Source organism: Lemur catta, chromosome 3 (assembly GCF_020740605.2).
Source record: "Lemur catta isolate mLemCat1 chromosome 3, mLemCat1.pri, whole genome shotgun sequence".
Classification (NCBI taxonomy): Eukaryota; Metazoa; Chordata; class Mammalia; order Primates; family Lemuridae; genus Lemur; species Lemur catta.
Genome location: NC_059130.1, coordinates 44,790,595 through 44,810,971, shown reverse-complemented (window position 1 = coordinate 44,810,971; position 20,377 = coordinate 44,790,595). Strand labels below are relative to the sequence as shown.

Here is a 20,377-nt window from a genome sequence, read left to right as displayed (position 1 = left end):
CCCATGTTTTATTATATTTTTTTTGAAATTGTATAATTACCTACTTGAGTATCTTCTTAGCTTAAGCTTTTCATAATGCTCAGCATAGTGCTGACACAGCTTGTTACTAAGCAACTGAGACCATATTACAAGTTACAGAAGTACAACATTTGGGGCCACTTTCTGCCCATAGTCTGAGATACAGTAGCATTGATTATACAGGCCATGAGATGACTTTGAGAATCCCTAAGCCATTACTAATCATAATTAGAGATACCTGACTACATATAAATAATTAGCTAGCCCTGAGAGGATGTTCATTACCATATGTTAGGTATAATTTAAGCATGACTTTTCTATACTTATGGCAGCCAAGACTTGTTTTTCCAAGACTGTGACATTATTTTAAAGCTGTTTTTACAGTTGGGACCAAAGTTTTGAATCATAGGGCTCCCATATTTGTGCATACTTTGAAACTTATGTAGTGTAGTGATAGTGATAGTGTGAGGATATAAGTTAAGGGTTAACTGAAGTACTAACAGAACCAACCATTAAACCACAAATTTAGATTATCAGGAGAAAGTGAATTCTGCTTGAGTACAATCTGCCATCATTAAACTGGGCTATGTATGTATTTTATATGTTACATGTAATTATATACACATACACATGTAACATAAATTATATATATATATTACACTAAGTACACATGTATACATTGCTGTTGCCAGTTTCTTAGCCTATAAAGTAAAGGTGGGCAGACTCATTTTTTCCTGGAAAGGACTCTTCAGTTTTCCTGGAGGGAAGAACACAGTCATTTAGCCAGATTACACTAAGCAGCAGCATTTACAAATAGTTCCAACGAATTTCCAGCATTTGCCTTGCTCACAGACAGCCTAGAATGGTTGAACACTAAGCATTTATACAAAGGCCTTTTCATTTTCTGAATATTAAGACCATTTGGATATCTAATAGAGAATGCTAACATTTGCTTGGTTTTTCATGGTATCTGGAAGACTGGGTTTGTAGATGAAACTGAAGCTGCCAAAGTGGAACGTGTGAAACAGGAAAAAGGTATATTCTGGGAACACTTTGCTAAAGTGACTGTAGAAGAAGCAAAGAAGTCATCTTTTCAGGTATGGGCTGCTTTTCAGCGTGGGTCAAACTTGAACAAGGGAAATTCTGCCCTTACTACTTACTGATAAAACAGAAACTAGTCTGGTTCTTGGCCCCTTGTTGAATTTCAAATCAACTAGATCTAGACATGTAAAATGCTCCCATTTTATAGTAGTTGCTCTTTTAAAAATCACATTTCTCCTTCCTGAAAAGTTGTAAACAGAAAATTGGGACTACAAAAAAATAAGAAAGCTTTACACATCATACATACTCTTTCAATATAACTTTCAAGTACTGGTATCGACCTTTAAGGGAAATTATGTATCTTAACAATGATGCTGCAAATACAGTAGTTTCTAAACCACAGAAGAAAATCAGTTAACTTACTTACCTTCCAAAATGTTTAGTTTGATCCCTTGCCTCATTCATCAAATCAGCCTCCTAATGATTTTTGGCAGTGTCTAAAAAGTTACATCTACTTATTAGGAGGCAGAAATTTGACACCAATAAGAATATTCAAAATAATGTTTTGAGCACCAGTAGTATATTTGGAATAGTCCATGAACAATGTTCTGATAAATTTTAGTCATAACTTTTCTTATAAAAAGAAAATAAGTTTGTTAATAACTTTTAAGACATGTAACTTTTATTCCTGAAACCTATAAAGTTCAATATATCAGTTATATAAATATGCCCTCATGAATTTAAATTTATTGTGACCTTCCTTAGAAGACCACAATTATAAAAGATGTCTTGACCCCAACCCTACCCACTCCTCCCTAGTGTAATGATGTTTGAAAGCCTGACATCTTACTAAACTGGCTCCAGAAAGATCTGAAAGAAAGATTACAGCTCTCATCAATTACAAACTTAGCTTAGAAAAGAAAAACACTGAGAATTCACACATGCTGCTTTTCTGTAAGAACAGATTATATGTCTAAAGAATACTCACTGGAAATGGAATAGGCAGCACATCTCAATGGGAGCCCTTTAGGACAGGACAGGACACTCTGCTATATGCCACATACAAGCTAAGACAGTGGCAATGGCACCTTGAATCACTGTGATAAACCAAAATGCCTTCACATATTTTTCTAGATGACCATGCGTGGGGGATGGGGGTGTGCACTCTTCCTTATGCTCTAGTGACTAGAATAAAATTTGCACATAAACTTTTTTGCAGTTTTAGATTTTTTCTAATAAGCTTTACTATAGTCCAAAAGGAAAGTTCTTTTGTCGTTTTTAGAATGGGTATTACGGCATTACTTACCACATTTTTCTCATTTTTCCAGCCTTATGCAAAAAGAGCTCGTCATGAGTTCCCCTTAGAAGAAGAGTACAGGTCAGCACTGCAAGCAGTAGCAGGGGCCTTGGAAACAACCGAGTCATTACTCCAAAAGGCTCCTGCTCCAGCCTGGCTTCTCATGGAAATGGAGGTGCTCCAAGAAAGGATTGATAAGCTAAAACGGTGTATCCTCTGAAGTATTATCACTAGGCAGAATTGGGTTTGCTGCTTTGTCAACCTAAAGTGTATTTTGTAAATGAAAATACTAATGTAATTATGTCTGTACATTTTCTAACACATATAAAACAGTTTTTATAAAGTTGAATCTACTGAAAATAGTCTTTATTTGACATTTAGAGAACAGGATTGTGGGGGATATTTCTCATTAAGAACTTTTTGGTACAACGTAATACACGTGGAACAGTCAGTAACTGCCCAGGGTCCACGCAGGACCATTCACTTAGATAGTACAACTGTAAACAAATAAATAAGCTGCCTAAGGAAACCTTAGCAATTTAAAATCATTTATATAATTTATAGCTAAAATTTTTTTTCAGTAAACTGTATTTCATAATAGAGCTTACTCTTCTGTTAAAAGAAATGGCACGAAATTAAGCTAACCAGCTCGAATTTTTATATTTATTTTCTTTACTTCCAGAATTGTCCTGGAAAAAGCTGTAAATTCAAACTTTACTCAGCTACTTGCTCTTCATAGAAATTGGCCTCAGGCAAAGCACACAGGCTCTTCCTCCTGGAAACCAGTACCGCGAGCCTCTTTACCACCCAGCGTTTTAGCCAGCACTCGAGGTCGGTCTCACACTTCAGTTGGCACAGACTGGAAAAAGAGCTCCTGGTATGGGAAAAACAGGCCACTTTGGGGTTTTCTTGTCCATAGAGCCTGCTTTTGAGGTATTTGATTTTTTAGAAATTTTCCTAAAGTTTCACTCACATCTATTGTCACCAGTTATTATCTTCCCAGTTCAGTTCCCCTTCTTCTCCCCAGCCTTCAGCCTCTCCCTGCAACAAAATAAAGCACACCAAGAGCAACCCACTGAAGCAAATCACATCCAAATTTGAAAAAGCAGGAATTTTAAAAGGACCTAATACTTGTCTTTTGATGCCAGAATACAATACCTCATACTAAATAAAATATCTTAAAGCTATAACTGAAAGTTGAAAAGTAGGAGGATTACTTTAGTTCCAGTATTATAAAACTAGAACACAGTCTAGTAAAGTTAGTCTTGATGATACCATATTTCCTGGTTTATTCCTTTTTTTCAAATAAAAAGGTTATTCATGTAATAAGTAGGTCATTAAATACTTAGCCTAAGCATTGCTACATTTCTCTGGGAAGGAAAAATACTATTTATAGGAACTGATTTTGTTGATTTTATGCTTGACTTGTTTTAACCAATTGTATGCGTTACTGTTTTCCTTCACTGGGAAAACAGCATGTCTGTTATAAATAGAACAGTGCAATTGGGACCTCTGAGGGAAATCCTTAAACTGGTAGCACAATTTAATCCAAAAAAAGTACTCACCTCAGTAATCTCTGCTGCAGCAAATTTTGAGGAAAACTGCATCACTGGTGAGACATCATCTTTGTTGGGGACCATCACTTCTGTCCTCAGTTCGGGTAAAATAAGAAAAGCAGCTGAAGGCTTAATGTCTGGGATCATATCAGCAAACCAATCCAACTCAGGATCTTGTACTGGCTTCTTTTTTACTTGAATGGTAAATTCCTCTCCTAAACCAAATTCCAAAGGAACCTTAAGGGGCTTTTCTTGTGACAACCCTTTTGGTGGCTTGATTTGGTCTGGGTCATCCCTGCTTTGTGTAAGACTAATGTTTTGGGGTTGGCTTGATTTCCAAGGCTTAGACTCTTCGGTGAGTGGAAGCAAAGCAGGAATGGGCTTGTGCTCCCTAGAGGTGACAGGTTTTGCAGCAGTGATTCTACCTCCTGGGTTTATTTTAGTATCTAAGCTGCTGGGCTCACAATCATCCCAAGAAGACGACTCTACATCCAAGGTAGTACACTGGGACTTGACAGCATCACATGGTTCTCTAGGCCAAATCTGTATGTTGACAGTTTGGTTTTCAGGCTCCTCAGGCTCACTCCAGTCAGGCCATTCCTCAGACTTTTTAGAACTCAATGGGAAGTTTTCGCTGTCCTCTGAAATATTTTTCACATCTGAAATTCCATTCATGGGAAACTTAATAGGCTGAGAAAACTGATCACCTGGAGGATATGTACAAGAATTAGTCTCATAAAATATTGGTTAAGAGCAAGCAAAACATTTAGGAGAAAGTGAGCATTAAGCAAATATGTAGATCTAATTACTTGGAAATATCCACAAATACTAAACAAGAGATCCCAGCAGAATATTATTCAGCAAAGACGTCATATAAGTCATCCAAATACTTACTATATAACACATATAATGTTTCTTTTTTTTTTTTACCCAATGCCAGCAGCAATGGAATACTTTTATAATACTAGTAACTCAATAGAAGCATACCAAGTAACAACTGGACTGGGGCATCCAATTCTTTACTAAATATTCAAACATTGTTTATCGGCATAATTACCTATAAATAAATACAGAAATGCTCTAAACCAGGCAATGTGACCTTTAAGATACTGATTACATATATCCTGAAAAAGTGCTGTGTGCTCAAATAAGTTTGCCTAACCCAACTTCTTATCCTCATCTTAATAGATTTCCCCAAGTGTAGTCAAGGCATTGAGAAATCTTGTATCCAATGTATTAATGGCTTTGCTACCATTTCCCCAAACTTATTTAACCACAGAACTCTTTTTTTTCAATGTGCCCGATCTTTCAGAAATATCGTTGGTACAATTTGGAAAATTCTGCAATAAGGCACCAAAAGTCCCAAAGTAAGGTATCAGGTTCAAAAGAGAATTCAAGTAATGTCAATCTGCTCTTCTCACCAGTTATGAAGAAAGAGTAGGTATATACCAATAGTCTGGGGAAACAAGATGAGACCAAAGCGGACTACATAATTATAAGTAAGACAAATCCGTCTCAAAATTCCCCAAAATGCTATTAATTTTCAGAATTTAAACTTACTATTCTCAGGAAAACATTCATTCAAACAAGGGAAAAGCTACATAACTTTAGTATTTCTACCTGTCTATAAAAGAATATTGTAGTGAATCTCACTGTATGTGTTTCTTGCTATTGATGGATGTGTTGCCAGAAAAGAAATATTTAGGGAATATGCTAGAGGAGGGGGTCTCTGAGACTGGTGAGGTCTGGCCTGCAATGACATGCATGGGAGAATAATCTGAAGGTAAATAAAAACTCCAAAAATGAAAGGGATAATAAGTAAGCTTTTTGATCTATCACATGATTGGTGAGCAATAGTTAAGGGAAATGGGTACACTGAACACAGGGAAAAGCTAAGTTACAGGGAAAGAACATCTTCAAACAACAAGCTGTGTCCACTCCACGTGGTGGTGATGGAGGAGAAAAAATTGAACCATTATATATAAACTTTAGGATACCTAGTTAAAAAGTTACAGCCTTTAAAAACATGGTGGTGATTTAAAATCATAACTGATTCTCTATTTTCCTTTTAAGAATAAAAGTCTGAGTATATGCAAGATATGAATGTACTTAATGTCATAAAACTATATGCTTAAAAAATGGTTACAATAATAAACTTAATCTATGGATATTTAACTACCGACTAGGAAAGAAAATGTCTTTAGCAGTTTACCAGAAAGCTTGTACTCAAGATTGAGCATTGGTCAAAAACATTTTAGCAGAATTTTGGCTGAATGCTTCCTCAGCCTTAAAAGTGATGGGGTGGGGAGGGGTGGATGGGGTCTCTTCTTGAGCGCCACTTCTCCCTCCCCTCCACTTTCTTGCTTATTTGTGCCACTATCCTCCCTGCTGAAGTCCTACCTAATGTCTTACCCAATGTTACCCTCTGTCTTCCCGAACACCCTTTTGGGCAGACTACTTCTTATTTCCCTTAGTTGTGCCTTTCATAAACCTCAATATTAGCCTTTATTCTTAAGTCTGGCCATGCAAGTGAACTGTAAAAGACAGAAAAAAAAATTTAAGAGTAGCTCCTTTAGACAGGTACCTTCCCCAACAGTCCCCCCACAACCTTCAGAAGGGCTGCTATTAACTATAAACTTGGAATACAGGCTGCTGCCAGGGCTCGCTAGTCTTCCTCAATGAAGAGCCTAACTTGGAATGTCAGTGGGATTAGACCTCTAATCTGTTGTATCAAATGTCTTCAGGAAAAATGCATCTACTACTGCTCCTGTGGTGCCACTCCAGTTTCTTATTAAGATTACAGGGTAATCCAGATGGATATAAACAGATGAGTATCTTCAGTATATAGAATGTCTACAACTAGGTACCTCCATCCAATAAATAAGACATGTTAGGAACGGGAATGTTTGCTAATTCAGCATGCAAAGCTGACTAACCCCCTATGCCCTATCTCAAAACTATGCCCCCCTGAAAAAAAAATTCCTCTGGTATGACATGTAAACATTTCATTTGCTCTTTGATGTAATATGCTAAAAGAAAAATTGGCAACAAATCAGGCCCCACCCAATTTGGCATATACATTTCATAGCTAAAAATGAGGCAGCAGCCTCTATATCACCATTTTCAAGGTTTTTGGAGCCACAATGACACTGGTTTCATTAACACCAAGGAAGAGTTGAACTCTTCAAAACTTCAGGAAGCCAGTGTTGCTTGAAAAATTCTTCTGGCATTAAAACTAGTAAAAAAGCTATCTGATATCACTTTTCTACTAATAAGTGTTTCTATGCTATCTATATACTATCATTGAGAACTGAATTAGAGGTCCAGAATTTCATAACAAGGCTATATAAAGGAGCAAAAAAGCAATGACACTGTTGATATAAAATTATTTTGTTGCTGTGGAGAATGGAGTCTGGCTATATTGCCCAGGCTGGTCTCTAACTCCCAGGCTCAAGGGATACTCCTGCCTCAGCCTCCTGTGTAGCTGGAAATACAGGCACAAGCCATAGCACTTGGCTAATTTTTTATTTTCTTAGAGACAAAGTCTCACTATGTTTCCCAGACTAGTGTCGAACTCCTGGCCTCAAGCGATCCTCCTGCCTTAGCCTCTTGAGTAGCTAAGGTTACAGATGTGACTCACTGCACTCGGCCAAAATTCTTGTAAGACCAGAAATTACTGTTACCTTCCAGGTAATATCCAATGGGAAAACACCAGAAATAAGGATTTCCTGAAGTACCTAAAAATCAACACTTTTTACCCAATAAACCACAAAAATCAAAAGAACTTAAACATCTAATGTTAATAAGAATTGCTACAACCTTTTTGTAAGCTAGAGCATCTACTAAAACTTAAAATATATCCTTTTACTCAGCAGATCTACTGCTGAAACTTCATCCTGTTACAGCGAAACCTGAAGTACACACAGTCATCCCTCAGTATCCATAGATGCTCAAGTCTCTTACATAAAATGGCGTAGTCTTTGCATATAACCTACATATTTTAAAATCATCTCTAAATTACTTATAATACTTAATACAATGTAAATGCCATGTAAATAGTTGTTAAACTATATGTTTTTATTTTTTATTGTATTGATATTGTTTCTTGTTTTTTTTCCCCAAATATTTTTGATCCACAGTTGGTTGAATCTGCAGATGTGTAACTTGGAGACACAAAGGGCCTATTGTAAAGATACATGTATAAAGATATTTATTGTAGCACTATCTGTAGTGATTAAAAAGCCAGAAATGGATGCGATATCCATGAATAAGGAAATCACTGAACGAATTATATTCAATGAAATGTTAGGCAGCAATCAAAAAGAGTGAGTTAGATTTCTATGTATTATCCTGAAGACAGGTCCCTGATATGCTGCCACAGGAAAATAAGTTGTAGATTTGTACATAGTATTTTCTCATCTTTTTTTAAAATTGTATACAGTCATGCATCATTTAACAACTGATATATGTTCTGAGAAATTTGTCTTAGGTGATTTTGTCCTTGTGTGAACATCATAGCTTGTATTTATACAACCCTAGATGGTATGGCCTAATACACACCTGGGCTATAAACTGGTATAGCATGTACTGTACTGAATACTGTAGGCAACTGTAACAGAATGTTAAGTATTGTGTTCTAAACATTTCTAAACATAGAAAAGCTACAGTTAAATACAGTATAAATGATAAAAAATGGTACACCTGTATAGGGCACTTGTAGGACCGAAAGTTGCTCTGAGTGAGTGAGTGGTGAGTGAATGTAAAGGCCTAGGATGTTACTGTAGACTTTATAAACACTACACTTAGGCTACCCTAAATTTAAAAATATATATATTTTCTTCAATAATGTATTAACTTCAGCTTACTGTAACTTTTTTTACTTTATAAACTTTTTAATTTTTTATCTTTGACTCTTTTGTAGTAACATTTAGCTTAAAACACATTGTACAGCTCTACAAAAATACTTTATGTCCTTATTCTATAAACTTTCTTCTATTTTTCAAATTATTTTCTTTTTAAACTTTTCTTGTTAAAAACTGAGACACAAATACACACATTGGCCTAAGCCTACACGGGGTCAGGATCATCAAAATCATTGTCTGCCATCTGTACATCTTGTCCCACTGGAAGGTCTGCAGGGGCAATAACACATGGAGCTGTCATCTCCTATGATAACAATGCCTTCTTTTGGAAAACCTCCTGAAGGACCTGCCTGAGGCTGTTTTACAGTTAAATTTCAAAAGCATAGTAAATACATAAACCAATAACATAGTTGTTTATCAAGTGTGATGTACATAATTGTATGTACTTTTTATATGGCTGGAAGCACCACAAATATGTAATTCATTGTGCTACAACATACAGGTGGCTGCAACTGTCGCTAGGCTACAGGAATTTTTCAGCTCCATTATAACCTCCTGGGCCCACCATGGTATATGCAGTCCATCATTTATGTGGTCCATTGTTGACCAAAACGTTATTTGACACATAATTGTATGTATATATGTATGTATAAACATATTTACATGTCTTTCTGTGAGCTTAAAAAGGTATGAAAGGATTCCCATTGAAAATTAGTTACCTTAAGCCCCCTCAGAGAAGTTGGAAAAGAGAAGTTAACCTTTTCCTTACATTTCTCTGTATCATTTGATTGAATATGACTCTCCTGGCATTACCTGTATATTAAAAATCTAATAAAATAACACAATAAAAAGCTAGACCTTTTAATAATTCTTACCTTCTAGGGAAAGGTCAATAGTTTTAATAAAACTTGGGGCAGTGCGTTTGAAGATCTTGGTTCTTTCTCCTCCCACAACCACCTCTGGTCCAAGTAGAGAGACCAGCACTGCTAGGCTATGAAGAGTAATTGCCACAATGGAATCACTGGTATCACGCAGGCCCAGCAATACCTAGAAGCGAACGAGGTAGTAAGTGTAGGCCACCACATTACCTATCTTTTTCTCCCCCTGTAAACAAGCAGTTGGGCTGCAATCAGATTGTGCTTGCTCTGATGAACTATGTTTTCTTAGATGTATTCTAGGTCAGTGGCTCTCAAACTACCTGTAGTAAAGGACTAATATCTTCCCCTCCCAATCTATCCACAGGATTTTTTTTTTTTTTTTTTCTTTTCTTTTTGAGAGATGGGATTTCACTCTTGCTCAGGCTGGTCTCGAATTCCTGAGCTCAAGCAATCCTCCCGCCTCGGCCTCCCGGGATGCTAGGATTACAGGCGTGAGCCACTAAGTCAGCACAGGCTGTTTTTTTAAAATACAATGAAAACAAAATTAAACAGACAAAGACACTGGAAAATAACATATAATTACAGTGTCAAATTGCTACAAAAGGTTTTCAATGTTAATTCCCTATCTGTGTACTCACTTTGTCACAGAAAGGTAACAAAGAGTTCACAGATTGGTAATGTTCTGCAGAGCGCACTCAGAACCACTCAGAACCATCTAGGGCACTAATGATAATGTTTCTGGTCCTTGGCCCTCTTTTCAGCTCACAAACTCTAAGGGGAAGACCTTGAAAACTCTCTTTGGATATAATGCATATAACACCTGCCTCAGACTGAGCCCATCATAATCTCCTGCTCATTAATATAAACTAGAATTTAGGAAAACCAGTTATCTCTGTAGCTTGCTTAAAATGAGGGTGATAGCCAGGCGCAGTGGTGCGCTTCTGAGTCCCAGCTACTCGGGAGGCTGAGGTGAGAGGATTGCTTTAGGCCAGTGAATTCTGGGCTGTAATGAGCCATGCCAATTAATTCTCTAAGTTTGGCATCAATATGGTGATCTCTCAAGCAGGGGGACCACCAGATTGCCAAAGAGGGGTGAAATGGCCTGAGAAGGAAACAGAGCAGGTCAAAACTCCTGTGCTGACCAGTAATAGGTTCACACCTGTGACTAGCCACTACACTCCAGCCTGGGCAACATGGTGAGGCCCTGTCTCTTAAAAAACGATTTTTTTTTAAAATGAGGACAGTAAACCTAAAAGCTATGAGACAACCACGTTTGGCCGTGTGCACACCAAAAACAATGAAAGCTGGTCTACAGAGTCAAAGGAAAGGGAAAGAAAAGGAAAAGGAAAAGGAAAAGGAACAGGAAAGGAGATCATATATGGCTGTGAGACCCAGCTGCACTTGGTCTCCGTGTAAGGCAGTCTAACATTGTTTCCTTAAATATTTTTTTTTTTTTTGCTTTGGCTGGTTTAAAATAGGTTTCAGCTGCTTGCAACCAAAAGCACTTTAAGATATGCAGATATGAGGAGAGGTGCTGCCCTGCATACAAGAAAGGAGATAACCTGCAAATATCTATACCACCCAGACACAAGGCCAGGGTAACCGGCCTTCCTAGTGGAAGCAGCAGGGCATGACAGGTGTCAGGAGCCCAGCTCTGCTAGTCATTCTCAATATGACTTGACCAATTAATCATTTTATTTTTCTGGTCTAGGTTCCTCATTTGTATAGTAAGATCAAAGGTTTCCAACAGGTCTCAACAAGACACTTATTAAGTCTAATGCTAACAGATCAGGCACTTTCTCAAAACAAGGCTGTACAAGTAAATAAAAGCATGTTTCTTTTGCATATGATTAGAATTCCATCAACTGAATACGGTAATCATCAAACAACAGTCCACCGAGCAAAAAACTCATCATCCTCAACACCTCTTCCATCAAGTCAGACAGTGAGTCCTACCCCTTCCACCCTTCATACGTCCCCCTCCCATATCCACTGCCAAATGTTCCCCAGCCTTTGTCACCTCTTAGCTAAACTATTCTAACAGCGTCCTGGCTGATCTCCCTTTCTATGGCCCATCCTCCACACTGCTACAGCAACTGGCCCAGTTATTCTTCTTCAGGGGAAGTAATTTCCTAAGAAATGAGAGCTTTCATTGTCTTTCACATGCCGAACATCTACTCATTTTTTGACGTCAGCCCAATTCTGAGACTTACGATACACTTCCATTTCAAAGTTAGAGTGCTTCATTCCTCTTCTAAATTTCCAGATGCAACTACATATAGGGTAACAATTACTGTTGCAGATATAAATACAAAGCACTATGTCACGGTGGCGAGCCTCCAGTGAACCACACCTCTAGCATCCATGCCCCTGTGTAAAGCTATCCCACAGCAAACCTGGGTGAACCTGGGCTGCCTTCTGTGACTCACTTTAAAAAAGAGAATGTGGGGCTGGGTGCGGTGGCTCACGCCTGTAATCCTAGCATCCCGGGAGGCTGAAGCGGGAGTATCGCTTGAGCTCAGGAGTTCGAGACCAGCCTGAGCAAGAGACCCCATCTCTACCAAAAATAGAAAAAATCAGCTGGGTGCAGTGGTACGCACCTGTAGTCCCAGCTACTAAGGAGGCTGAGGCAGCAGGATCGCTTGAGCCCAGGAGTTTGAGGTTGCAGTGAACTATGATGACGCCACTGCACTCTACCCGGGGCAATAGAGTGAGACTCTGTCTCAAAAAAAAAAAAAAAAAGCAATGTGACAGAAATGACACTGTCAATTCCCAACCTACATCCTAAGAAGGCTGCTTTTGCCCTTCTGCCCTGATTAGCCATGTAAGAAGTCCACCTACCTTGCTAGAGAAATCATGTGGAAATGTCACATGGGGGGATAGAAGCCCTGAGAGTTCATGAAGAGAAAGGCCCAGCTGTGTCAAAGTCCCAGCTAAGCCCAGCTTTTCAGCCATCCCCTCCGAAGTACCAAGGAGCCATTTGGGATGTGTCAGCCTGGTGGGACCCCAGATGAGTAAAGCCTCAGCTGACATCCTGTGGAGCAATAGAATCCCCAAGCTGAGCCCAGAAAATCCAAAGAAGCGTGAGAATTGATAAAATGTTGTTTTAAGGCACTATGTTTTGGAGTAGTTTGTTACATAGCACTAGATAACTGAAACATCTATCTGCCCCACTTATTTAGCTCCTTGAAAGCAGGGAAAGTGTTAATTAATCTCATAGGAAAACAAGTTATTAATAGCTGAAAGATATCATGTGATTGGTATTTTAAAAACAATCTTTTTTTTTAAAAACCTCATGCTAGATTGAATAGTGTCCCCCCCAACACCCCCAATTCATGTCCATGCAGAATGTGAACTTTAGATGAGGTCATGCTGGGTTAGGGTAGGCCCTAAATTCAATGACTCGTGTCTTTATAAGTAGGCCATGTTAAGACTGACACAGAGCGAGGCACACCATGTGACAACAGAGGCAGAGACTGGAATGATGCAGCCACAAGTGAAGAAGTGCCAAGCATTGCTGGGAGCCACCAGAAGTTGGTAGAAGGCAAAGGAGTCTGTCCAGAGCCTTCAGGGGAAGCACGGTCATGCTGACAACCTTGGTTTCAGACTTCTGGCCTCCAGAACTGAGAAACGATAAATTTCTATTGTTTTAAGCCATGCAGTTTGTGATAATTTATTATGGCAGCCATAAGAAACTAATATAAACCTGAAGCCCTTGGGTGGGAAAATTATAAGGTTCCCTGGTGGCTGATAAGCAGGCTGAAAACCACCAATACGAATAATCTTATGTTCCTCTCAGTTCTAATTTAATTATTTTATAATAATTTAATTAAGGGCAACCACAGTTTATGTTCACAAAGCATTCCATGAATGATTCTTATTCATTTTCCTCCAAAGAATTAGCAAACAGAATTATAGTCTCCTGGGTTAAAAACAAATATGTTAATTTAATTGATTTGCCAGCATGGATGGAATGGAAATGCAATTTTAATTTCAGCCCTTCCTATTCCAGTAGGCTTTAAACTCAACTGCTGCCCCAAGGCTTTCTAAGCTATTATCCGAATACCCCAAAAACCTCTGCTTCCTTTCAGCTCCCAAATTATTACCAGCACCGCTTTGCCCACTCCTCGCATTTGGAAGGCTCTGTGACAACCCCAATGCCAACTTGGTCTCTGACCTGTGGCAAGATGACTTTCTTAAGCTGCTCCTGAGTGAAGTGCTCCACGTAAGCCTCAATGTGAGACAGGAGCACCATCCGCACGTGCTCCTCATGAACCTCGAACAACTGGAGAAGCACAGGGATCACTCGCGACTGGAACAGGGCTGGTGAGAGCAAGCAAGGTGTTTCTCCTTGTGCATGATCTACCCCGGAAATCAAAGGAGGTTACAGATGAAAAAACAAATTGTCATTTCAGTGAAAAGAGTACTAAGCGTAATTCATAAACTGAACCCAGAACTTTATATGTATTCTAAGTACTCTTCTAAATTCTTATGCCCTAAATCAAAGAAAGTTCTTTTCCTGACCCCTAATTACTCAAGGCTTTATTATCTTAAACACCCTCTACCTTATAGAAACGTTTTGAAATACTAGAGATCATACTTAATTACTATAAAGCTTTTATTTTAATAAAATCCTAAATCAGTAACTTTTTATCAATTTATGTTTAATCAGTGAGGACTTTCATATACTAGATTAGTGACATACTGATATTATTTTTGCAATTTTATTTGCAAAACCAGGTGTTAAATGCTACAATGGGACTTTGATGCTAGATATTCCTCTCTTTCCAGTAGTTATGGTAGTGGTTATCAAATAGGTATACATGAGAATCATCTGGGGTCTTTAAAAAATATATATACCTATGTCCTAGCTCTGCCCCAGAACCACTAGATCAGGCATACAGGCAAATGTTTAAAAAGTAACCCAGGTGATTCAGAGATACACCCCTATTTAAGATCTACTGAGTAACAGATTGGAAGATCTATAAAGAAAAATTCATGGCTAAAGAGAATGATATCAAAGCACAGATATAAGGAAATTCTAAATTGTAAAACAGTTACCCATAACTGCTTTGTTGGATTGAGATCTTCTAAGAAAATCAATTCTGAAAGCAGATCCTACCTAACTAAAAATTTCACAGTGTTGTATTAATGCTATACTCTCTCATCTGATGTGTTACCATCTATAGTGCTATAAAGTTATAAAGTTTCAAAGCAATAACTTATTTCACATTCAGGAGAAAAAAAACTGAATCCCCCAAGAAGTAAAATGATCTCAGTTCTTTTTAATCTTTTCACTGAAAACATTAAATAAATGAATTGCTGTTGGCAAGTCAGGAGGTACAGGCCTAAATGATTCATGGCAAATGCAAAAGTTCTTTGAAGATGAATCCTTACCTTAAAACTTCATATGTACTTCATATTCTAATCATATATAACTATCTCCTGCAGTAAATCTGACTCTCCAGGAAGATGCTCCGTATTTATCCTGTGAGCTTTCATACCCAGGTTTGAGCTGAAGTTATCAGATCAGGAGCCAATAACTAACTATTCTCCATTTTTAGAACCAACCATTAACTATACACCTCATAGTAATCTCACCCTATTCAAACATGGACTAATAATCACCAAACTCCTTAATTAGCAATAACATTTTGAAAAGAAATTCACCTTTTTTGGGGCCAAGCAGATGAGGAAGAAAACTCTTAACAGCTACTGGCTCTGCAAACACCAACTGATTAAGCAGGAGAGGCACCAGCCTTGAAGCTATTAATTCCTCTGACAAGCAGCTGACTCTGTCCAGCAGAAATCTAAGGACCAAAAAAGAAAGCCTGGGAAACTGTTCATGACATTGTTACCGATTTACTTATACAGTTTAGTACACATAAGGCTCTCTCCCACTTTTATCAAAGTGATGCATTTTGAAGTTTAGTTAGGAAGGTGAACAGATTGGCCTCCAGTCCAAGCTAGTAAATATTTTCAACAAATTATCCCTTATTAATCGTAAAGTGTCCTTTTCTCCTAACAGGCCACAGGCTTTCTAGATAATAAACGACATTTTCTCCAATTTAAAAGATGTAGGATATTATCATACATTATCTAAAGTTTCCATACTAGACAAAATATAGGCTTTTGTTACTAAGTTCATTAAATTAAAACAACATATATAACAGCACTTTGTTAAGAAACAGACATTAGGTATTACTAGTAATAGTGATGACAATACTCCATTATACAATTACCCTTAGCAGATAACTTTGCCTCCTACTGTATCAGGACACAGGCCACATCATGCATTATCACCTTCCAACCTCTACAACACTACTGACAAACAGGCCTCCCACCTCCTTTCCAGTTACCAAGGACTCAAGGGCCTACTCTTACGTAAGGCCGCCCGCTCCTAGCCACTGCCCACATTGCCTTCTCTTCCAGACCATGCACCAACAGTCTCCTCCACAACATGACTGCAGCTTCAACTGTTCCCTCTACACTTCCAGCAGCTCCTTTCCCTGTGGATAAACAGGCTCATGTCTCTTCCATCCCTAAAAAATCCTTCCTTGAGTCCATTTGTTTCTTCAGCAATAATATGTTCCCTCCTCTCCACGTTTTTCAGGAGGCAGTTTTGCCCAGTGTCTACCTTCTCACCTTCCATTCACTTCTCAACCCACTGCAGTCTCCCTCTGCTAGCATGGCTCTTGCTAAGACAAGGTTACTAGTGCCTTCCTGATTGCTAAATGAACAAGTATCTGTTGATTCGTCCTATCTTTCTGAAATTCCCTACTCCTTTGGGAATACCGAAGCCCTCCTGGCTCTCTCTGAATATGCTCTTAACCATTGCTTCGTCTCATTCATCAGCTACTCCTTCCCACTGGGTTGGGTGCTCCCAGGTTACAGATTTGGGCCCACTGTCCTTTTCATACTACCTGCTTTCTCTGGGCAAATATCACCAACTGGAGGCTGGTGACACTCTAATATTCACCTCTAAAAACTTCTCTCCTAAGATGTGCCTGGCCAACTGTCCATGTACATTTCTATCTAAAGTCCCATAGACACTTCAAACCAACACATCCAACACTGAATCCATCATTTTCCCTGCATAATACATTCCTACCCTCCAGTATTTCATTTGGTGATAATCACTAAGGCTTGCCAACTTTATCTTTTTAAATCTTTCTTATCTCAGTGTCATCTTCTTCATTAGTACCACCAAAGCCCTCATGTGTAGTCTCACATCTACTGCCTCAACTACTACAGTCTACTAACCAACCCAGGTCTTAAATGAGTTAAGCCTGCTCCCTCTATAGACGACAGTGATCCACCTAAAGGGAGGTTTAACCATTTTCACAACCTGCTTTCACCCCTTCGATGGCTTCAATACCTGAAGTCCACTGTTTACAAATAGAGTCAACACTTCTCACTGCCACATACAAGGGCCACCTCTTATCTCTCCTTGTCTTGGAATTTACCCTCGAACAGGACACAACTGCTTGCAGTTCCCCGCACCAGTCACACTGGGTCTTGCCTTCACGCATTTGTTCATGTTGCTCCTCTGCCCAGAATACCCTTTGTCCAACCACCTCCTCCCTGTCCTCTCTGTCCTCAGGACTCCCTCTGAAAACTCTACCACTGCACACACCCCTCTGTTTGAGGATTATCAGTCTAGGTATCTGTTTCTCTCACCAGAATTATTTACCTATCCCTCCCAGGGCCTTGCTGAAAGCCTGACATGTAGGAAATGTTCGATAAACACTGTCAAATAAACCAAATGTCTGACTCATCTTCTCCAGAATCCCTAAAGTAATTACATAGGACTTAATCCAAGTTACTGAATTCAAGAACTTAACTTTCTGAACTTACTTGAAGAATTCAGTTTTCTCCTCTTCACTCTTCAATGTTAAACTTTTCAAGAAATTCACAACTTCTAGAAAATCATTTCTAAATGCCAAAAAGAAAGAAATGCAGGAGATTAGAAAAGGCATGTTAATACTGAAGCCTAACCACAGACCACATATATAATTTTCAATAAAGAAATATCCTCCTAAGACATTTAAAAGATTAAATGATAACTAAGTAGCTTATGAGACAAATACTATGGCTTAAGCCTCTAAGGAATCTAATATTTTAAGAATATCAGAGAGATCTGTGAAGAGGATATAAGCTTAAACTCACACATGCTAACATGGTTTTTTTTGTTTTTTGGAGACAAAGTCTCTCTCTCTGTTGCCCTGTACTCTGTCGCCCTGGATAGAGTACAATGGCAATATCATAGCTCACTGCAGCCTCAAACTCCTGGGTTCAAGGGATCCCCCTGCCTCAGCCTTCTGAGTAGCTGGGGCTACAGAAGCGTGCCATGACACCCAGCTAACTTTTTTATTTTTAGTAGAGACAGTGTCTCACTCTTGCTCAGGCTGTTCTCGAATCCCTGAGCTCAAGCAATCCTCCTGCCTAGGCCTCTCAGAGGGCTAGGAGCTTTATGGTTTTAACAGACATCATAATCCTCCAAATTTTTGGTTGTAACAGGTTGTTATTAAATGAAATATCCTGGGAGAAATAACATTACCCTGACAAAATGCTGTTGATTCCCAAGTCTCCTTTGGTGAAGTGAAAACTGTTAAAGAAATTCGGCAAAGTGAGATTTCTGTACAGGACTCTTCTCATTTCTCCCACTGTAAGTTATTTAGTCATTCTTTCAGCCAGGCAAGAATGAGTGTGAGAGGAGTCGTCAGTCTCCTACAGGGCTGCCACAGAGTCCCAAAGGCTGTGGACTGCTCAGCTCACACCCTACCTCACACGAGGCTGCTGCCCCTGGACACTTCAGTATGCAAGCTGGACAGCTTACATGGCAGGCCCAGTAAGCACAGCTACCACCTGGGTTTTCACAGCTTATGTTTACACCTATCATGTGTTTCCCTCTGGCTCAGTAGACAGATGTCTTAACTTAAATCTAATCAAATTGTGCTCACCTGCCCCAGCAAGAGATGCCGGCTCTGGCCCCTTCTGTTATCTCTGGCTGGGTTTTCTTCCCATGTATTAATGGGAAGGTGGGCTTGGTATGTTTTTAGCTTTCTTTTCTCCTTTCAATTTACAATATAATTCTTAATAAAGAACTCGTATTATACACTGTGATGAGAGAATCTATTTATTGCAAATGCATTATTCTTTGTAGAGATTTTCTATCAGGGGAAATAAAATATTTCTAAGAATCATCCAAAAGGACATGGAAATAGCTTGGTTAAAAGGCTTTCATAATGGTAAATGTGTACAATTTATATTTGTCAATTAAAAAATCAAATTTTAGAAAACATCCCCCAAAAAGACTTTCATAATAGGAAAAGGGTTAAATGACAAATATAACCCCAATAACTACAAATACTACTTATTTAATAATATACCAACCTCTCCAGTCCTATCCTAGAGGTAATTTTTCCCCTTCAGGGCTGATATTAGCTTTCCTTTTACTCTGGCTTTTCCCATGCTCTCCAAATGCAAACACATACAGATACTACTTCAAAACTAGCATAAGGCTGGTTTGCTAAAAAAAGTCATGAATTTGGAACTAATCTGTGCAGAAGTTCTGCAGTCATGGAAATAAAAAATAAAGGACATATAATTAAAACTAACCTTGAAGAGAGGTTCAAAAACATCTCTTAATCCAGGAAAGTGTTAAGTTATATTGTATCCCTCCCTGTAAACCAACTTCTTTGCTCTTCCGTCATGTATTACTAGACAAAGAAAAAAATCTTCTGCCTGAAGAAAAATAAGCTCATTTCCCATCCCCACAAGAAAAAAATCAACAATAATAAAGTGGCAGCAGAAAGGAGAGGCCATGTTTATCAACTGTTCAATTAACTTACAACTGTAAACCACTGAACACAGCCTAGCCTCTTTACAATCACAAGTCCTAATGAATCCGGCTATAATTTCTAAACCCCAGCCTTCATGACAATCAAGGATTTCTAAAACTGCCTATCCATTAATATGATAGGAAACTGAGAGGCAACCCAATTTCCTCCCCCTATTTTCTCCCACGGACATGATTCAAATTCAATCTCTCCTAATAATTAAGAACAACAACAACAACAGGGACTGTATCATTTGGTCCTCCAACTCCCCCCCACACTGGTTCTTATACACATTCAAGGGAGCAGGCAGCAGTGGGAAGCAGCCAGCGTCACCACACCCGATGCCCTCACCTGAAGAAGTCATGGGATAGTAAGGTGCAGAGCGCTGGCCGACAGTTTGGATTGGGATTCAGCAAAGCTGAGTGCAAGGTCTGTTGAAAGCTGGAGAGAACATCCGCTGAAACTGAAATCCAGAGCTACAGTTAGTTTCCAATGCCTTCTCCCTCTTTTCAGGACCTCTACAGCTGGAGACTGACGAGAGCAAAAACCAACCTGTAAAAGCCCAAACAAACAAAGCCCTGGCTGTTGCTAAGCAGCTTCCTGCTTGCTTTAAGCCAAACTCCTTGGCAGGTGTAGAAAGCTGTCCTGCCAACACAGCCAGTCCCAACCCAAGTGCCTCCCCTTCTATGCCTTCTCATTTCCTAATTATCCTTTTAACACAGCTCAGGCCCAAAGAAGGTTTAATAATTGAAAGATTTGAGACCCTTTGTCAACCAGGGTTCCTCATCCACAGAACACAGAAAGGTATTTAAATGACTGTATTTTCAATTCTTCCAAAGATAGTACGTAATTGCCACCATTCTAGATACACAGGAGAATAGTT

The 20,377-nt window shown here is 38.8% G+C and overlaps 2 protein-coding genes across 7 annotated transcripts in view; one reads left to right on the top strand and one right to left on the bottom strand.

Moving 5' to 3' along the window:
- C3H1orf112 (chromosome 3 C1orf112 homolog) overlaps positions 1–2,705 on the top strand; it is a 44,674-nt gene extending 41,969 nt beyond the window's left edge. For all 3 annotated transcript variants that reach the window (XM_045547407.1, XM_045547404.1, XM_045547405.1), the window contains 2 exons: positions 996–1,115; positions 2,388–2,705. In XM_045547407.1, the coding sequence (XP_045403363.1) occupies positions 996–1,115; positions 2,388–2,576 (309 nt within the window). In that variant the 3' untranslated portion in view covers positions 2,577–2,705. The remainder of the gene's footprint in view (positions 1–995; positions 1,116–2,387) is intronic.
- The window catches only part of SCYL3 (SCY1 like pseudokinase 3), a 41,937-nt gene continuing 23,838 nt past the window's right edge, over positions 2,279–20,377 (bottom strand). For 2 of the 4 annotated variants that reach the window (XM_045547400.1, XM_045547401.1), the window contains exons 7-13: positions 19,846–19,957; positions 17,510–17,587; positions 15,323–15,462; positions 13,830–14,014; positions 9,650–9,821; positions 3,922–4,619; positions 2,706–3,397 (exon numbers count right to left, since the gene is read on the bottom strand). In XM_045547400.1, coding sequence (XP_045403356.1) covers positions 3,338–3,397; positions 3,922–4,619; positions 9,650–9,821; positions 13,830–14,014; positions 15,323–15,462; positions 17,510–17,587; positions 19,846–19,957 — 1,445 coding nt within the window. In that variant the 3' untranslated portion in view covers positions 2,706–3,337. Of the gene's footprint in view, positions 2,619–2,705; positions 3,398–3,921; positions 4,620–9,649; positions 9,822–13,829; positions 14,015–15,322; positions 15,463–17,509; positions 17,588–19,845; positions 19,958–20,377 lie in introns of those variants that run through there. The other 2 variants (XM_045547402.1, XM_045547403.1) reach the window with 2 other exon arrangements.